General features: G+C 48.0%; 1 protein-coding gene across 7 annotated transcripts in view; it reads left to right on the forward strand.

Moving 5' to 3' along the window:
* The window catches only part of CADPS (calcium dependent secretion activator), a 188,610-nt gene that overhangs the window by 158,277 nt on the left and 10,819 nt on the right, over nt 1–19,514 (forward strand). For 5 of the 7 annotated variants that reach the window (XM_026052665.1, XM_026052666.1, XM_026052669.1 and 2 more), the window contains 4 exons: nt 4,416–4,490; nt 5,590–5,673; nt 8,657–8,689; nt 10,802–10,909. In XM_026052665.1, the coding sequence (XP_025908450.1) occupies nt 4,416–4,490; nt 5,590–5,673; nt 8,657–8,689; nt 10,802–10,909 (300 nt within the window). Of the gene's footprint in view, nt 1–3,116; nt 3,132–4,415; nt 4,491–5,589; nt 5,674–8,656; nt 8,690–10,801; nt 10,910–19,514 lie in introns of all 7 variants that reach the window. The other 2 variants (XM_026052668.1, XM_026052671.1) reach the window with 1 other exon arrangement.

The following is a 19,514-nucleotide window of genomic DNA, read 5'->3' on the forward strand; positions in this document are numbered from 1 at the left end:
AAGAGATTGTCCACACATCCGTGTTTGCTCAGACCTAGTCAAGGGAGGCATTTTAACTGGAAACAAAACGTTGATTTTTGTCACTGTTGGAGCTGCACGTGGGTAGAGGGACAGACTTTCTTGGTGCAATATTTGACCTCACTTCTATCGTTTGCTTTGCACCCCAGTGGCCCTCTCTTTGGAGACTACCTCCGCTTAGATTCACTTTAGCAGATATGGGAATGCATTTTCAGATTATACCCTGTGAAACAAACACCCATCATTTCATTTCCATTTCCTTGTCTCTAAAGGCAGCTGTTAAAACATTTGGTAAACATACTTTACCATCTTAAATATTTATTTTTCCTCTGAATTTTTAATACATCTAAGGGGATAAATGTATGTATTAAATGTTTCTCAGTTGGTCTAGTATGTTTCTATTTAATATCCAAGGTCAGATGGTCCTTAGAGAAATACAACGTACACACAATCTGTTACATGACAAGGCAAGATACTCATCACATAAAGTCAAGTTGAATCATTGTAGTGCACTGATTAGGGATTGTAATAATTGAGCTAATAGAAAACTATGATGAACTCAATCAAAAGTCGTGATTACACTGAGCAAAGCAAACCAGTTAGGTGATCTTTAACCCCAGGCATTTTCATCAGAAATGAAAAATGAGCTATTAGAAACTCTAGTTTATGAGCCAGGCTTCTGTGCAAGAAGCACTAGAGAGTCATTTAGCATAATTCAGCCTTGTCTTACCCCGTCCCAGCCGGGAGCTTTTCCGGAGGCAGGGATGAGAGCGCAGCTTCGGCGCGCGCGGTGCAGCGTGTGCATCCGCGCAGGGCTGGGGATTGCAAGGGAAGGCAGCAGAGCCAGTGCAGGAGCCCGGGTCGCACCCTGCCCCGCTGGCTGCCCTGGCCCTGAGGGATCTGCAGGCCTGAATTTGCCCCAGAGTTTCCAGCCCCGATGGGACCGAGCGATCCAAGCGCTAGCGGTGCCGCCGTGGTGCATGCTCAGCCACAGAGCCCCCTTTCCTGCTCCCCTTCCTTTTCCTCAGTGCTGCATTTTCTTTGCCATCAGCGCTCTTATTTGTTTTTCAAACGAGCCTTTAATTGAAAATACATTGATGTATGCATTTCACACTGTATTATTTTTGCGCATTAGCCATTCTTTGGGTTAATGATAGTAATATCCATAATGCATCCAGTGAAAACAAACAGTTAGCAATAAATCTCATCCCTTACCTCCAGCAGCCAAAATCCCTCGATTCAAATAGTGTGGTGACAAGGTGAATTAAGCATGTCTTTTGGACTAATCCACAATACGTAATACTGAGTTAGGAGAACTTTGAACTCCATAAAGCATCACTTACAGTGGGCAAGGGTTTTCAAAAGCACGTGCACCTCTGAGCGCTCCTGAGTTTGCACTCATGATCTCCAGCGTGCATCCCAAGCCAGCCCTGATCCTGTTTTCCTGGACAAACAGCAGTTGCTGAGCGCGCTGGAGCCGGTGTGGGCATGTCCATGTCCCATGGTCAGTGCACGTGCTCTTCAAAACCAGGCCCTGGCTTCATGGCTCCGTACGCGTGCATGACCGAAGCTGCAACCTTCATTTCCCTGCGCTCCGTTGGTCGCACGCGTGTCCTCCCGTCCTCCGGAATAGTCCTGCTGACGGCTGCAGGAAGCGCTCCCTGCGGCACCGCCATCCGCATGGCATCTCCCAGCAGCACCGCCTGCATCCCACCGCCCCGAGCAGGTTGCGGCAACGTGACGGAGGGATGGAGAGGTCCAGAGCGGGGGCTTTGCACCGAGAGTACCCTGGAGAGGTAGAGATACAGAGGAAAGGATCCCTGAGGGGGACAGCAACTCACATTCATTTGGAGGCTTCACATTGAGTGAATTAGGATCTTTTTATGCAGCATGGAAAAGGAGGTTTTCTGTAGACAGCAGGATCAGGGTAGACCTGTGAAGGTCTTCATCACCCTGCCCAGACAAAACTCACCCACCCCCAAGTTGTTCTCCAGGTGGCCTCCCCGTGAGTGTCAACCGGCTGGGACAACATGCTAAGGCCCAGGTCACCCGTTGTTCCAACAGGCCGAACCCCCCTTGCTGTTGCCTTCCTCCCTGCCAGCCTCACCCTCCCATAGCAGCCCCTTGGCCATCTCCCTGCCCCCCACGTTGCTCTCGTCCATGGAGGCTCCCCAGAACCTGGGAGCCTCTGAGCTGCCCTTGCTCTTTCCCTCATCTCCTTGTTGCCTGCCCCGCTGTCTGCTGTCCCTGGGAGGGGGTTACCCAGCTCCTTGGTTGCGCTGTCTTCTGGGCACAGACAAAATGCTCTTGCAGAAGGAAACACCATGAGGAGGATATTCCCTATACGTGCAGACCCCTTCATTGTCTTCCCCAAGGGGTCCTGGCCTTGTACCTGAGGACTTCAGCAGCTCCTACCTGTATTGCTATAGGTCCTTTCACCTTGGGGCTATGTCTCCAGCTGCACAGGGAACTTGCCAGCTCAACTCTGGGCACAGAAAAAGCACAAGTCTGCATATAAGATAGGATATAAGTCATGGTTGCAAAGAGACTCACGTCTGTCTTGTCCTGCAAAGCAAGGCTCTGAAACGGGAACTGCCGATGCAAATACTGCTGGTTTCTTCCTGGAGGCTTCTTGCTGGAAGTCGACACAGGCAGCCCATCGTGTGGCTGCACCAAATGCATCCCCCGATTCAGTGACAATGTCACCAAGTTGGTCCAGGTGACATCTCAGCAGCATTGTGCAGTCCTGCACAGCGCCCTGAGCACTGCCTGGTGACAGGGTTGCCCCCTCTGCCGAGTGAAATAGAGCTGAGAGAGGTGCTCAGTACAGAGCTAGTGTAAAAATCCCATCCCCTCCTGCTGATTTACCCCCTGCAAATGATCCAGGTAGCAACTGGCTAGTTCTTGCAAAAGGTTTTGATTGCGTTTCATTTTCCATTGCTTATTGTTTCTGTGCATGACGCTGCTTTTCTCATAGCCCCATTTAAACGGTCCCTTTTCTTTAAAGATTTTGTTTTATTTATTGTTTATCTTCATATGTTCTTTTTTCCTGTCTTTTGCACTTTCCTCTTTATTTCTGTCCCCAATCATCTGAAAAGTTTGCTAAAGAGTGGGTAAGTGTTGTCCTACATTTATTTCTTTCTTCCGAATTCCTGTGTTAATATGTTGTTGTCGTAGAAAAAAAGAAACAGTTCATACAGCCCATCAGACACTGAGACCAGCGCCTAGCATTTGTAAAACCCTCACAGTCTTCATTCCCCAAAGTCTGATTAGTATTTAAAGCAGATTTGTCTCTTTCAATGTGATTTGATGTTAACATTTTAAAACAATATTAATGCCAAGTGGTAATGAATATAGTGACTAGCACCAGTGCTTGAAATGTTTGACTGAAAAATCAAATGTTTTGTGTTGGAAAGCAGTCATAATCAGTATTTTCTCAGTCCATTGAAAATAAGAATATACTGTATGTTTTCACTAATTAAATCTTGTATTGGAAACAGGTCTTTTCTAAATTAGTGGAAGACTGTATTTTAGTACCTTTTCTAGCCATATTGCAGCTGATTGCATCAGAGCTCCGAAGCGCAGCGAGGTTTGGCGCGCGCCGAGAGCGGGCTGAGGATGCGGAGCGGCTGGAGCCGCCGGCATCGCCCTCGGCACGCGGCGCTCGGAGCTGCCTTGCCTGCTGGCTTCCGCATGAGACCCAAAGCCCAGTCGTGGTTCATTGCAGTTTTTTTTCTGTTGGTTTGGTTGGTTTTGAGTAGCCGGGAGTCACTCAGCAAAGCGTGTGAACGAGTGCTTGGTTTTGACCCATGTGCCTGCTGAACCTGGTGCGTAACCCGTGCTCAGGTGCTTTGCTGGAGGAGGCTGGAAGTGCACAACGTTATCCCCAGTGGTTCGGCCCGCTGCACGCTCCTCCGGCACAGAAACTCCTCTTCCTCTCCCAAGAGCTCTGCGCTTCCCGGGAAGGGGCTGCCCGCGCCCCTCCAGCAGGGATGCAATTCCCAGGTGTGATTCCGGCGCAAAGAGAATTGGGCAGCGCTTGCCAAACTGAAGCCAAAGGGCTTGGGGGGGGTCTCCGTGAGCACTGAGGATCGCTGGCGTGCTTCCGCATGGCAAAGCCTCCCCTCCGGCACGGGCCCCCCGGAGCCCCCGGAGGGCAGCTAGCAAGAGGGCAGGCTCTGCCCATGCTTCACCAACTGCTCTAGGATCCTCCTGAGTTTAAGGTCTTGGGTAACTCCGGCCACGGGAGTAGAGCCCAACGTAATAAGCTGCATAATTTTTCAGTGTAATGCTACAGCGTGTTGTAGTTTATCAAGGGAAGTGGCTGACAGTCATAGAGCTCTTGGCTGGGATCAATGCTAATATTTCCCTCCACCTCTCCTCTTCTTTTTCTTTAGCACCAGTACCATTCAAAAATAGATGAACTAATTGAGGAAACCGTCAAAGAAATGATAACACTCCTGGTGGCAAAGGTAACCTTCAGCTTCAGGTGAAGTGATTCACTGTTAACATTCGCTTTCTAATATGTGCGTTTCCATTAAAATGTGACACATTAAGATGGTGAATTGGCTTCTTGTTTCTCGCAGGGAAGATCATACATCTCCCAGTCCTTTCATGATGACTCTTTGATGATTAGGAACTGCATGAGATGTAATATGCTGTTAAGTAGGATTGACGTATTGGTCCAAAAGAGGTTTTTTGCAATAGGGTTTGCACTTCTAGCAGTAGGTTTTGCACCCCATGGCCAGCATCACCCCACAGCACTGAGGGAGGCTGCAGCATGAGGTGGCACCACTAAACACTTCCATGCTAGAGCTTAGCGGGGGGTTCAGAGGTGGCCAGCACTCTTATACATAAGGACGTCAGGCAACATAACTTGTCTCACTCGAGACTGCCACACCCTCTCCTGACAAACTAATGTGAAGTTGACAGTCCTGGGAAATACATTCCAAAATGTCAGATTTCATTGTTTGGAAACTGATTTTTTTTTAATTGGAGAGGGCTCCTCTAGTTCATCTGCGAGCGTTTTCCAAGGGTTGTGTCTAGTCTGGTGCACTGTGTAAACACAGAGAGGAGTTGGTAGGTAGAGAAGAAGAAAGTGGGGTGTTTCTTCCTCTAGTTTTCAAATTTTCTAAGAACAAGTCATCCCTATTATACAGTGGAGACCTTTAAACATAATCTGCCAACATATGCCAGTTTGATTCTTCAGTAAGAATAACCAGCTATCTGCATGCTTGCCACGTCTTCCTGGGAACAGGAGCCACCCAGCTTCCCAATGGGAGAGGGGACATTGGCACCCATGTGGGGTCTCCCCCATGCAGCACCCACCTCCCATCCCCACCATCACCCACAGCTCTGCAGGGTGACATCCACCCCACGAGAGGTGAACTGTGTTGCATCCCAAAGTCAGTGCTGCTTCTCCCTGCTCCGTAGTCCGCAGGGACATCCCATCAGTTAGGAATGGTCTGGGTTCATTCCTTTGGAAATACTTTGGCTTCTTTAACACTAATCCTTATTTTTATGCCCTTGTTAAATTACTAAAAATAATTGCAATGTTTTTTGTGTTTCTAGTTTGTCACCATTTTGGAAGGAGTCTTGGCCAAATTATCTAGATATGATGAAGGGACTTTGTTTTCTTCTTTCCTGTCATTTACTGTAAGTAGAGACCAAGTTTTCTTTTTTTTTTTTCTTCCTAATTTGTGTTCTCTGTTGTTCCGGGACTAAAGTGGCTACATAATAATTCATAATAATTCATTCTGTGATACTTAAACACTGTAACCCCACACCAATAGACGAACAAGCTGTATGGAGATGTACAGCGTTTAAATACCCAAGGATTGCTGGACATCCTATGGTAGCTCAGTGTAAAGCTGTCTCAGGTCACTGTTTTGGTTGCTAGTGTTTACTTTATTGAGGAGTGTTATCAAGCAGAATAAAACATTGCACCATACCTCCACTATATGTAACTAAAGAAGTTGCTTCTTGAGGCCTTGCATTACAGGGATGTTCCTGTCATTCTTCTGACCATAATGGCAACTATTTTAAGAAGTTAAAAAATGAAATAAGGGAGAGATGGAGCAATGCCATCTTATTTGTAAAAGCGAACAAGATATATATGGGGTTGTAGAGCACAAGGTGCCTCAGGAGCCCAGCTCCATTTCTCCCTAATATTGCAGAACCCATCCATAGTCTTCCACTCATGCAGAACTCATCCATAGCATATATTCCTAGAGGGGTCCCAGGAAGGAGCTCCATCCATGTGAAGTTTGTCTACTTATCAACAAGGTTTTAGCTGTCTGTCACATGCTGTAGGTGTGCCTGCTTGAGCAGGAAGGTTGGACTAGATGATCTCTAGAGGTCCCTTCCAACCTTAAATATTCTGTGATTCTGTATTCCACAAGAGATGTGACTGCTCCTGAGGCTTAATACATAGCAGCTGATTTTCAAGAGTCTTCTGAAAACTCATCCCACAAAGACTGCAAGCTCTGCAAGTCCAGCTCCTCTTACCTGGCCTCCCAAGGCCAAACACACATGTGTCTGGCTGCTTGGGAAGTGCCATAAAAATCCCGATCCAGTGGGACAATTGCCCACGTCTGCACGGCCCGACTTGCAGTTGCCCATGGAGACTGGGCTGGAGGGAGACAGAGTCTCCCTGCAAACTGGAAAGGCTTCTAGAAACTCTTTCAGGATCACCTTTAGCTGTTTGCATTTACCTGCTGTTGGCCACTCTTTTTGCTGAGTTTGCATCAGACCCCTGTGGCTGTGTAGGATCCTTTGGGGAATGAGGGCACCTCGGAGGGAAGGGCCGTGGAGACACCTCTGAGGCATCTCCCACCACCCCATGTGCTGCTCCTCTCCCAGACCCTGCTCCGGCATCACCCCAAGCACTCACCAGTGCTCAGGGCCGTTTCAGAGAGAGCTTGGGGCAGATACCCCCTCGTTTTGGTGGTGCCAATATGTTCAAGTCTCCACTGAGCCCCGTTCCCTGCTTCTTTCCCTGCAGTAGTAACTTGCTCTGCTGTGTCTAGTGCTTGCAGCGCTAGCAGCGCAGCTCGGTGCCGTTGCAGAGTGCTTGCACCACCTCCCACGTCCTCCCCGGCTCAACAAACACAACGACATGTTATGGTCCAAGCCCGTGACTTCTAGGAAGCATTAGTCTCCCACCCCCTGCTACCGACTCCTTTCATCGTGTGCTTTCCAGGCTCGCTGCAAGTGACATGTAATCGGGGGTCTTGTGACAGACAGTTTTATCACCTAGTAGGATATCCTCATTTCCAATTCTTGCCTCGAAACTCGGGATAAAATTAATGCATCTGTTGTCCTAATAAATTCTCACTAGCCATTTCCCATTGCAGAGCACTTTGAGAGGAAAATACCCTTCTAAATTTGGCCAGACTTTTCTTTTTCCCCCTCTTCTGTTTGTTGTTACATTTAAATGCACCCCAGCAGCCCTGGTCTGGGCCCTGGATGGGTGTCTGCATGTGAAGTTCCTCTGAGTCACAGGAATGACAGCTGCTAAAATTGCCTGTAGTCTGGATGGCCTCCGTGGGCAGAGGATTACACCTACAGTAATTAAAAGTAAAGCCTGTATATTACCCGAGGGAAACAGAAGTAAGAGATCTTATTTTTGTTCTGCACGAAATTTGTATGGTAAACTGAGACGCTTCATGGCAAAGTCACATAATTTGTGAAAAACGGCAGCCTCGCAAAAATCACACAACATCCGGCAGTTTGGAAATTTCACTTAATGTAGCCAAATCCAAGCTTAAAGAAAAACAAGTAATTATTCTGATTAAAGGCAAGGGGTGGGCAGGAGAAGGAGCTCCAAATTCTGTTGGTGGCGGGGAGCAGGGGAGACGATTGCGGAAAGCTGCCGAGTTCCTCCCGTGGCCTCCGCGTTGCGAGAGGGGCAACCGGAGACAGTGGCAAGAGCCTGGGGCCGCAGAGGGTTAAACCCAAGCTCAGCGCCCAGTTTTCCTGCAGCCCTGTGTCCAGCAGGGCCTCGGGAAGCGGGACGAGCGGAGCCCCGTGGGCGCTCGCGTGCCCGCAGGTGCGGCACTGCTGCACGGGGCGCGCGCCGCGTTCGCCCCGGCAATTACCACCAGTCTGGTCTTTTGTATCGCCTCATTGTGCTTAATTATGCACCCCCCACACACACCATATGAGAGCTCCCACCCACTCGCACAGTCTGTCTCACACATACATTCATGCTCCCGTTCGGGACACATAATTTATTCCTCCCAAGATGCAACTGCGTGCGTGTTATATTTAGGCTGTTTTAATGGTAGCTTTAGAAATATTTAAAAGCAGGTGAGCTTTTACACCCAAACAAAGATGGCCGGCAGCGCTTCTCCTAATTAAAAGCAGCAGCGCGGTGGAGAATCCCGGCGAGGCGCTTCCTTCTGCCACGGAGCTGGGAAGGGCCCTCTGGCCAGCTGGGAGCCGCTCCGTTTGGGAAGTCGGCCCCAGCGTCGCGCTGGTGGCGAAGGCCATTGCAGCGTGGGAAGGCCACGTGCCACCTCCTTGGCTGTAGATGCTCTTAGAGGTGTTTTTTTTCCTTTAAATTGAAGAAAAAAAAAAAAAGGCAAAACCTGCAAATGTGTCGCTAGTATCAACTCTGTTCTTGTTCCTTTTACAGGTGAAGGCTGCTTCCAAATACGTGGACGTACCCGTAAGCACAATTTAAACAACTTCTGTCGTAGCGGTTCGCACCGCGCCGGGTTTTGTGGCGTGTGGAGCAGCCCACGTCACGCAGTGCCCGCCGGCACTGAACCCCCGGCCCTCCGACTCCTAGTGTCTGAACTGGAAGGAAAATCTCCCCTCCCTTCCTAATGAGCAGTTACCCTCCCATGGAGACCTGCGAGGCTGTTTAGGCACTCATTTGCAGATGGTGTCAAATAGGTACCATATTTATGCCATTGGCTTGAATCGCATGGAAAAAAAAAAAAGAGAGAATAGGAGCAGCGCATTCTGTTAATTCTTCATTTGGACTTGTACAAACACAGTGTAATTTCCAAACAAAAAGGTCCAGATATGTTAGAGCTGAGCCAACACACATCTAACACATTAGCTAATCTATTTTATTTTTGTTGTTCTAATTGTTGGTTTATTTTACTCTTTCGGAAAATGGCTTTTTTATGACTTTGGGGAAATGTCGAGGAGCTAGCAACATGTGTTTGGGAAATTGTTAATGAAAATAATTTTTTTCCCCTTTTTTCTGTAATTGGTATCGGGAAATTGTATATCATCTCCTCTAATTAGACCTCGATTCATAAGGAAAAGAGCCCTTAATGTTCTTAGACAGAGCACTTAACTTGCCAGAAATTTACATTTAAATTGAGCTGAAATATAATACATGAATGTTGACTGGAATAAGGGATTACTGTTGCATTTACAGGCAAACAGACCCTGAACAAGTCCAAGTAGAAAGGAGGAGATCTTAATATACTGCTCCAAGTTCTGCATTGACTTAGTCTAGGCAGTGTAAGTCAAGACTAGACCCACTGAGTGTTTTGACCTGCATGGGTGAGATGTATAGCTAGGTTTAATCTTCCTGTAGACGCAGTTTTGCTGCAGGTTCTTGCTTGGTGATGTGGCAAATTTATTGTGCGTGTTGAGCATTGCCCACATTCATACTGTTTGTGTTCCTTAAAGTAGCTTAAACTGATGTTTTCTTACAAAATTACACCTCTCTACAGCCCAGCATGGGCAAGACAAACGCCTGAAACACAGTTGAGCTCTTCCTCGCTCCAAATAATCCCAGTGCAGACGGCAGCATCCTGCTGTCCTTGAGTCACCACCTGGGGCCACCAGCATCTTCCAACTGGGGAACCAGGGGCACAGATCAGTTGGGGCTGGTCCATATTTAACAACGGAATCCCCATTTTTGAGGGAAGAGGGCAAATCCCATCGGTGACCAGATCACCGGCGCTGCAAAGCAACCCTCTTAATGCCACCTTGCAATGGGCACCGTCGGCGTGCTGAAAATTGCTTGAAAGTGTAACACTTGACTAGTGCCACATTTGTGTTGTCCTCATTGTTTTTCAAATTAATACCTTGTCATTGTTTCGGGAGGTGTTAAGAAATGTGGCGAGCTTCCCAAGGGCCAAGCACCGGCCCTTTGCTTGATAATTGTTTGCTTTGTATTAAACAACTCCCTTCCTACTGCTTTCCAAACTGTCCTCATTTTCACCCTGGAAATTACACAGATGTGTTAACTAACTTCAATTTGCAGTGGCTGACAATCGCATCGTGCAGAGAAATGATACTCTGTGATCTGAGGTAAATCACAGTAATGGAAACTAATGACACTAGTTATTAACAAACTTACAATGTGCCATGGAAATTTAAGATTTTTATGGCAGCTCTTGTAATGACTCCTGCTACAGTATTTTAATGGGTTTCCTTTGAGGTAAGCTTGATTTCAATACATGAAGCAACGTGAACTCAAATGAGATTATTTTTATTTTTAGTTCCCATTTGCTTTAAAGACAATAGCATTATGCCCCAAATCTAACATCCTCCTCAGCTGCTGTTTAAAATGAGTTAATTTCTGTTAAGATACAAAGTTGTAATAGGACGGAGGCTTCCTATTAGCAGTGATCTAGACATTCATTTCAACATCAGTTCCCTGACATATCACTTCATCTATTTCTAAGAGGAACAGCAAAGTTGACCAAAATTGGGGGAGAAGGGAGAGGGGGCATCACCCCAGAGAGGCAGAGGCTGCCCCTTCCCATGATGTTCACTTGTGTGTCTCTCTTTTCTTCTCTCCCCGCTGCAGAAGCCGGGCATGGATGTCGCCGATGCCTATGTGACATTTGTCCGCCACTCTCAGGATGTCCTGCGTGATAAGGTCAATGAGGAGATGTATATAGAAAGGTTATTTGATGTAAGTAAATGCCTTCTCCTCCTTGGACACCCAAGCAGGAGAGATCCAAAATGTGACAAAATAAGACAGGAGGATAAGTCACATTTTGAGAAAACTTACTGGTTATAGCTTTAACAACTAAATAAATCTTTCCTTTCTTTCTGACTAAGGCTCGTATCTGCTCTCTGGCTGCTTTAACTCTCTACTCTAGTGTACTGTCTTGGTCTGTCTGTGCGTGGATTTAAGGGAACTGCATCTTCTAAAAGAGCCTTTCCTATGTTAAGCTTGTGAAAAATCTGTCTATAACTGAACATCTTGGTCATTGTTCTCACTGCTAAAATCTGAGCCATTTTTTTGGCAGATGTGTTTGCCTAGGACCATCTCTTGTGCACGCCGGGCAGTGGCTTTCACTGACAAGCCCTGCAAGCAGTGAAGTAAGCGTACTAAATTTTGATTCTGAAAAACAACCAAAACGGAGCTGATCGAGCATGGACCTTTGTGCTCCAGGAGGACCACATAGTGGTGCCTGACACCAAAGGTCAAGCTCAAGTGTGGTCTCCTTGAAGAAAACAGCACGGCAGCAACCCGATGCAGATTTTCAGAGTTAATTTTCTATTGCATAAGAAAAGTTCCTGGCACTATGAGAGAACAGTGACCTGTGATGCCCGTTCCTTGCGAATCTGAGTGCATGCTCCTGTCTCCATTTCTGTTGCTCTTGTGGTGTCGGAGCCTTTCTGTCCTCCTAGCTGTCCTCTAGCAAAGGTTTTCTGTTGATGGCCAGCCTGTAACATTAGCGTTGCAGTCTCGTTTAGGGTATTTGTCCATATATTAATTTCTGTTTGAAGCAGCTTCTGTTCCTACTTGCCTTCCTCTCATCTCGCAGCAGCATCATTTCTAGACCTCTGACAATCTTACTCGCTTTCTTCACTTGCTCATTTGCTTTCTCACTGTATAGAGGAAGCTGCTTTTTTTCTTTTCCCCAGTCAACCCTCCTCTACTCAAAATCTCTCTTTCTCCGCATTACCTTTCCCTTGGAAACCTCTTCCTCCTTTATAATTCCCACTCTTTCTTTCACCAATATCCTCTCAGATTAAAATGGAACTTATCTCTCATGTCAAATGTTTTATCACATTATGTCAAGTGGCATGAATTAGAGTCAAATAATCTTACTGTGTACATCTACTAGCATGACCCATATCCACTGAGAATGCCTCATTCATGCATCGAGCACACCAGTGGCTCCTTAAGGCTCTCCACGTACTCGCTCTGGGGAGAGTTTTAAGCACAAAATGCCAGATACCAAATCATCCATCAAGCAGGCATTGCAAAAAAAAAAAAAAAAAAAAAGGGGAAAAAATACAAAATATAAAACAAAAGACTGTCGGTTCCATCTGCAGCGGGCCTGCAAGTGCATTGCTCGTTTGTGTTGAATTTCATTCCATGAGCAGTTAAATTTCCAGAGCTCATCTGGACTGTTCTTTTCAATGCCCACACTGCCTTTTCTCCGATCGTTTCCCTATGATTCACAGTTGGTGAATTCCTACCCTTCAGGCCATTCTTTCAAAAATTTTAAAAGGCTGTAATTAGCGCAAATATTGATTTCAGTTTGATCCGTCTGTACTTAGTTTTTACCAAGCCATATTTTAATCAAGTTAACAGCTTACAGGGAAAAAAAAAAAAAAAAAAGCTACCTCGTGAAAAAAAAAAAAGAAAAGAAAAGAAAAAAAGTGCAAAATCCTTATTTCCCCACCGATTTCCAGCAATTTTCCTGGTCTGTGCAGAATAAAGTGGTCAGGAGCAGGGTTTTCCATGAGGTCGCTCTGCTCTGGGAGCTCAGGGCTGGGCTAGGGGCTCCCAGGAGCCCTCGATCCCGCAGCACAGGCAGGGCTGCTGCCTCCCAAAATCCAATTCCCGCTCGGCTGCAGCGCGGCTTTGAGTTTAGGGGGTCTCCAGGCCAGAGGCCAGCGTTTCCAAGGAGTTTTTAGGCTTCTCATGGTCTTTTTAATACCAAAAAAAAAGAGAGAGAGAATGGGAGTACTCAAAAATTATATTTTTGGTGCTGAAACAGAAAAAAAAAAAAAAAAAAAAAAAACAGGGCCTGATTTTGTTCTCACATCTTCTGGGAGTATTTGAGGAACAATCCTCTTATCTGTAGGGTTTCCCCAGGCCACTAGATTATTAACCCTTTAGAGGCAGCTCCTTGGCTGGCTCCGTGCAGGGGGACGTGGCCACCTGCCCTGGCAGAACGGTAGCCACATTTTAGGCTGCTTCATTAACCCGTGTGCTGAAGGCAGGAATGTCTGTGGCATTTGCAGCTCCCGGGAGGTTCCTGGTTCCCTGCATTTCTCCCAGTCCTGCCTGGCATTTCCATCCATTTCCCGTCTTCGTTTCCCTCTGGTAGACAAAGCTGCAGCCTTTTCTTAGCCCATCTCCCCAAAGTAGCTGGGAGACTCTGTATTTTTTGGCATTTGCCATGATTTCTTAGCAGAGACCATGTCTCTTCCCCACCGCTCCATGCCCTGCCAGCACTTGGGGAACAGCCCTGCGCTCTCGGGGACATACTGGTGTTTGCAGCAGATGATTGTAATATTTCTGTGTGCTCTGTGTGTTAATCCTCTGAATTCTGCAAATTAGACAGTGGGTTTCCCCCCACTCCCAAAACAGTCATCATCTTAATTTTAAAAAATCTGTATTCTTGGGATCATTGAACGAACAGATTGATCGTGGAGTTCTGCTGGTAATCAAAACCTAACTAGCTTTTTGGCAGTGCTGTTTACTGCAGAGTAACATGACTTATTTACTTGGCCTGGCTCACTAATTTGATAACATTTAAAGCTAAAACACTGTAATAAGGCCCATTGGTGCTTAGTGCTGGTAGCAGGAGAATTTAAGACTAGTTTTGCAGTGTGTATTCGTTGCCCGTGTCTCTGTGCATGTCTGTGTGCTTTGTGGTTTACCCCCTCATGATGCTTTGCATGCAGCTCAGAAGGACTGCAGGTCACTTCAGTGCCTGGCGGGAAGTAAAATTTTGTCACTTCTTTCCCGAAAAGTTTGGGACTGGGGGATGACATGCAGAATAGAATGTTTAAAGTAGATAGGGAATAAATATAGGTGAAAAGTAGATAAAGTATCTAAAAGTAGATAGATGCAGGGAGGTGTATTGTAAATATGGGAGAAATCTTTTGGAGAGAATCTAGAGTTTTCAGATAATCCTGCAAAATGGGGTCCCCCTTTAGCGCGGGACGCTCGGAGTTTTGCGGGATCAGCATTCACGCATCCGTGGTTTCCTTTGAAGGCAGGCGGGAGTTTTGCTTGCAGAGGTTATGCCCTTCCTCAGCGGCTGTTATGTGTACGTGGGTGTGTGTATGTGCACCGTTCCACCCCCCCGGGACGCGCACCGTATAGGTTTCAGCACGTCAGAACATATGTGATCAAGGCAGCGTATGATTAACTGGTAGGTAGCGTGAATGTCAGCCCTTCTTGCTCGTGAACCGGTAAACACTAATGCAAAACACACCAGGAACGTTTTCTCCCCGGTGCCAGGCAAGGAGCACATGCACCGAAGGCTACTGAGCGCCGAGCGAGCTCCCCGAGTCCCTGCGAATTCCCGCTTCCCGATGCAGTCCCTAAATAGCGCAGATGGCATTTTTCTCTCCGATGATTAATTCAATATCTTACGGGGGAAAAAAAACAAAAACATGCTTTTGATATGAGAGATCAAAACACCAAGAGAAGCGCCTAGGATTGCAAGGACCTAAAAAAAAAAAAAAAAAAATTAATTTATTTTTTTCCTCCTTGTACTTCTTGAAGACACCAGCCTGAGTAGAAGATAAGGATTAAAACAGATGTGCTTAGTGCTAGTTCATCTGCTTAAATCTAGCGGTCTCTGTGCTCAGTGATTAAAAAGCCATCTCTAACTTTGATGAAATCCAGCGCGAGGGTAATACTGTGTCTCTGATAGCTTTCTTATGGGCCTCATGTCTGCCTAAACCGGACATGGAAAACATTTCACTGGAGATGATACGTGGATTATATGGGTCAATTATACACTTAATCTGCCTTCTGGGGATTAAATGTGCATGGATTGACCCTGCGTATTTGGCTTGTCCTTGGCAGTTATCAGATCAGGGAGGTTGCCTTTACCGAAAAGTCTGGTAAGAACTTAATCATGCAGTGATACAGCCCGATGAGGCGGCGGTGGCTGCGGTGCTAAGCGCTCCCTGCTTTCCGCAGAAGGCAGTTTTACCACTTCACTGTCACTGTGTATGTTCTGCTTCCTCGAAGGTCTGTGTCACAGCCGGGATACCAGACGGAGCATTGCTTGTGAAATAAGGAAGCGAGCCCGTTCGTGCCTGCAAGACGAAGGCGTTGTTTTTTTTTTCTCTTGACGTCGCCTTGCAGCCGGCGGGCTCCGGGCGAGCGGCGCGGGGAGGGCGCCGGGGGCGGCGCCGGGTCCCCCTGCCCGGGGCTGCCCGTGGGGCACCGAGGATGGTCACTCGCAGCCACGAGGACACCGCTCACGCCTGTCCCCGTGTGCCCAAGGTGGCCTCCGCTCTCCGTCGTTGGCTTCTCGGTGTCAGGTGTGTTGAGTAATGCGGACGCAGGGAACCGCGTGGATCCCAAACTTCACAAATCTCCAGGAGAACTTCCTGATGCCTTATTGGAGGCCTTGCAGGCAGCTTAGCGTATGTTTTGGTGCTCACCGATTTGGAGCCTGATAATCAGACCTGAATACTTGAAAAAAATGCCAAGCGCGGAGCGACGGCTCCAGCAGCTAATGCAGCAGGTCCTCGCAGGCGAGTAGCCGTGAGCTTCACTGTCCGCTGGCGCCTTTCAGCTCCGGAGGGCTTCCCCCCTCCAACATTGGCAGCTCCTCCAGGTAGCGCCTGCGGGATCGTGGCATTTCCTTCCTGCGCGCGAGCCGCGCGCGGTGCCAAAGCGGAGCCCCGCTCGCCCTCCCTTCTCCCTCCCGTCCTTGCAGCAGGCAGCCTCGCCGTGAGTCAGTGGAGCAACTCACAGGGAGTTGGAATTACTCACGGGGGGACGGCTTGCGGCATCGGGGACGAGCGGATGTCGCGGCGTGCGCCGGGCTCTAATCTAATAGCTGCTCGCCGCCGCGCTCGGTGCGTTCTCGTAGCCAGACAACAAGCCGCTTCCCTCCTACGCAGCTAGACTGCTCATTAGGGCACTAACTCTCCCACTCCCATCCTGATGCGGCCTCCATGGAGCTATTTCTTCTTAGTTGTTTTTTTGTATTTTTTTTCCCTTTTCCCCCTCCCTGAAGTGAACGGTGAGACAATTAGGTTGCTCTTGGGGAAAGGCAACGTTTTTCGCTTTTCCCCCCCCAAATCAGGTGCAGCACGGCCCCCAAACCCAGCGGGGCCCGCCGTCCACGTGAAGGTCTCTTCAGCTGAGCAGTAAGTTGCTAGGAAAGGGCAAAGGAGCTGAGCACAGAGCCAGCTCATCACAGGCATCTCCCCTGCCCTGGCCCTCGCCAGCTTCACGCGGCCGCCGGCGTGCGCAGGAGCGGCTGCCCGCAACCTTCCTCCCATAGAGCGCTCCTTTAAGTAGATCCCGTTTAATTTATTTTAGGGAGAGCCTTAATAAAATAAGTCCTAGATCTGTCACTGGATTTTACATGCTCGTAAGGGTTTTTTCCTCCTAAATGTCTTTATCAGAACAGCTTTTCATGTTCCAGTAGACATTTGGTTGAAGACAGTTAATTTGTTTTCTTTTCCAGAGGAGATTTTCCATTAATCATTCTAAGAAGGCAGACTGATTGCTCTGTTACTTTAAGGTCAGCACAGGCTTGCTAACATGATCTGCACAGTACTTTTGAGTGAGCGTTGGAGATCTTTCATTCGTTTATTTATTTATTTTGCATTTTAGGGCAGGCACCGAGCGCGAGCTCCTTGATTTCCCCATAGGAATGAGTAACTGAGGTGCATTTTGCAGAAGAGTTGCTGCCCTGGTGGCTCGGGGAAGAGGGATCCTTTTGCCAAGCAGTCTCTGCTGTATTGGAGCCATCCGTGCCCATTTATAACTCCGTATGATTTACATAGTGCTCTGCCTCCCGGCTTTATTTGAGAGGCCTCTCGGCTAATTTGGGCTCCGCTCTTGTGGGTAGTCAGGAGCCGGAGGTGTCAGTGTCTCCGTGATCCCCAACCTATGCCGGGTGCACAGGGAGAGCAGCCTGGGACCTGCATTCCCAAAGGAGCAGGCTGGGACCCGCATTCCCGAAGGAGAGCAGGGGTCCCTGCGGGATGGATCCATGCGTGGGATCGGGGGCGGCGTGGCAAGGAGCCCTCCCTGGCTCCCTCCCCGCCATTCCCAGCACATCCCCGTGTGGATCCTGGCCCAAAACAATCCATGGTGCGCCGGGGCGAGCAGTGAGGAGCCGTCCGCTTTCCCGCGGCGCCTGCAATCCCTCTTTTCCTCCCCTTGCCGGAATCCGGCCCCTCGCTGGCTGCCGGTGCCAGCGCCAGGCAGTGGTGCGTGCCGGATTAGCCGACGTAGGTCACTTCGTTTCCCTTGATCTCCACTTCTTCCCTTTCCCCAAACGCCTTTAAACCTCACCCTGGATTTATGATATCAGCCTTCAAAAATGCTCACCGAGACTAGGGAAGGGAACATGTTTTCTCTGGTATGAAACCCCAGAAATGATACCGGGATTGCTGTTGCCTCCCACACTCACTAAATAGGTCCGGGACACAGCGATACCCAGGCAGCTTGGAGCGAATTTTTTGGAATTTACAGACTGCAAAAGAGGAGTCAATTCAAGGTTACCGAGTCCCAGTTTGAATCGTTCAATTCAATCTAAAACCAAGTATAATTAAAGTATTCCGTAACATATATTACTGCATGACATCTTATTTATCAACTTTACATCCAATTATACTGTCATTGCATTGCACTGACTATCAAGGCCCTGGGCCCTGTATGCAAAAAGAGAAAGCACACCATGTGGATATTATATTTTAAAGGGTTCTTTATATAGCAAGCCAAATTTTAGTATGTTGACTCCATTTCTTTTTTGAAAAATGGAGATAAGCAGAGAATATTTTATAGGGTTTTTTTTAAAAAAAAAAAAAAAAGTATTTGAGAACAGGCATCCATGCAGAATTTTGTGTGCGAGCATGTACCTTTATATATTTTTGTGCAAAATCTCTCAGTTCTTCAGGAAAAATTAAGGGCTGCAGAATTCTGCAAAGCATTTGGTGGGGGTCTGCAGGATTATTTTTGTTTGTATTTGGCAGTTCTCAAGCGAGTCCTGTCCACTTGGCTGGAGCTCCTGAGAAGGCAGAGAGGGCCCTGGAGCCCAAACCCATAACTCAGGGTCCCTCGAGACCTTGGGCGTAGGCGGGAGCTGGAGCCCGCTCTTCCAACAGCCGGGTCTTCCACCTCGGGAATGCCGCGTAGCCAGGACAGGCTTTACCTCGTCCCTGCAGGGTCCCTGAGAGCGCGGAGCTCCGCGCAGGTTTTGGTGGATCGGGCCGTATGGACGTGCATTGAACAGCGCCGAGGCTTCTCGCATCCCCAGAGGAATCTGCGGGTCGATTGATTCCACGCAGCACAAACCGCAGTGAGTTTCTAGAGCTGCTGCTGCCCCTGGGCACGTTTATTTGCCACAGACCTTGGCCACCCCAGCCCGAAATGGCAGCGGGAGCCGTTCCCAACCCACGCAGCCAATTTCCCCATGCGGACACACGGGAGCCCCATCCCGTCAGTGGATCCCGGGGCTGTGTTGGAGCCCTCCGGATAGAGCCAATTAAGGGTGAAACGCCCTCCGGGGCTCCCCTTCTTGCAGAGCTCCCCAAGCAGCGGGCGAGCGCGGTGCCATATGTACCGCGGCACGTGCTGCTCTCACATGGGGCCGCTCCAAGTTTCGCCCTTCCTGCTGATTCCTCCCGGTCTTGTCCAAGGCAGCGCTCTTAAGCGACTCAAAGTTATTTTGTGCGTGCGTGTGCGGTTTATTTTGGGGAAGAGAGAGGCAAAAAAAATAAGATAATGTAATTCAGTGATGCCATTTGCATCCTAGACAGATGATGAATCGCTCTGGCTAGCAGCTTAACCCTATTATGTAGTGCTGGGACTGTGACGTTATTAAAGAATAATACGGATTATTTTAATAGCAAGCCCCTTTGTAACTTCCCTGTGTAGCCACGTTTTTAATGTGGATGAAATTTCATTGTTAAGGAATAAAATAGGGGGAAAAAAAAGCATCAAGCATCACAGAACCAGGCTGGACTTGGAGGAAGACACTGAATATACCTGCCATGAAATTATAATAATTGTATAAAAAATATCCTTGGCCAAATTGGAAGCCTGAGGACTTGGATAAAGCAATACAGCTGTTTATTTCAATAATATCTCAGTGCGACTCTGACCTGTGAGGCTCCAAGCGCGTTCAGGAGGCTTTAATAGAGCAAAGCAAGGAAAAAAGAAAAAAAAAAACACCCTGGAGTTTCGAGGCATTTTTATTAATTGTTAGCACTTTATGAGATCTCCGTAATTTAATGTGGAGCCCCATGAAGAGTTTAATTTAGCAAACGAGAAGCCTGTAGCCTTTTGTACCAAGCCATAGCGAGAGCCCTGCCGACCCGCTACCGATTTGCTTGCGTGAGCA

This window comes from Nothoprocta perdicaria, unplaced genomic scaffold (assembly GCF_003342845.1).
Source record: "Nothoprocta perdicaria isolate Ctin4 unplaced genomic scaffold, notPer1 scaffold_9, whole genome shotgun sequence".
Classification (NCBI taxonomy): Eukaryota; Metazoa; Chordata; class Aves; order Tinamiformes; family Tinamidae; genus Nothoprocta; species Nothoprocta perdicaria.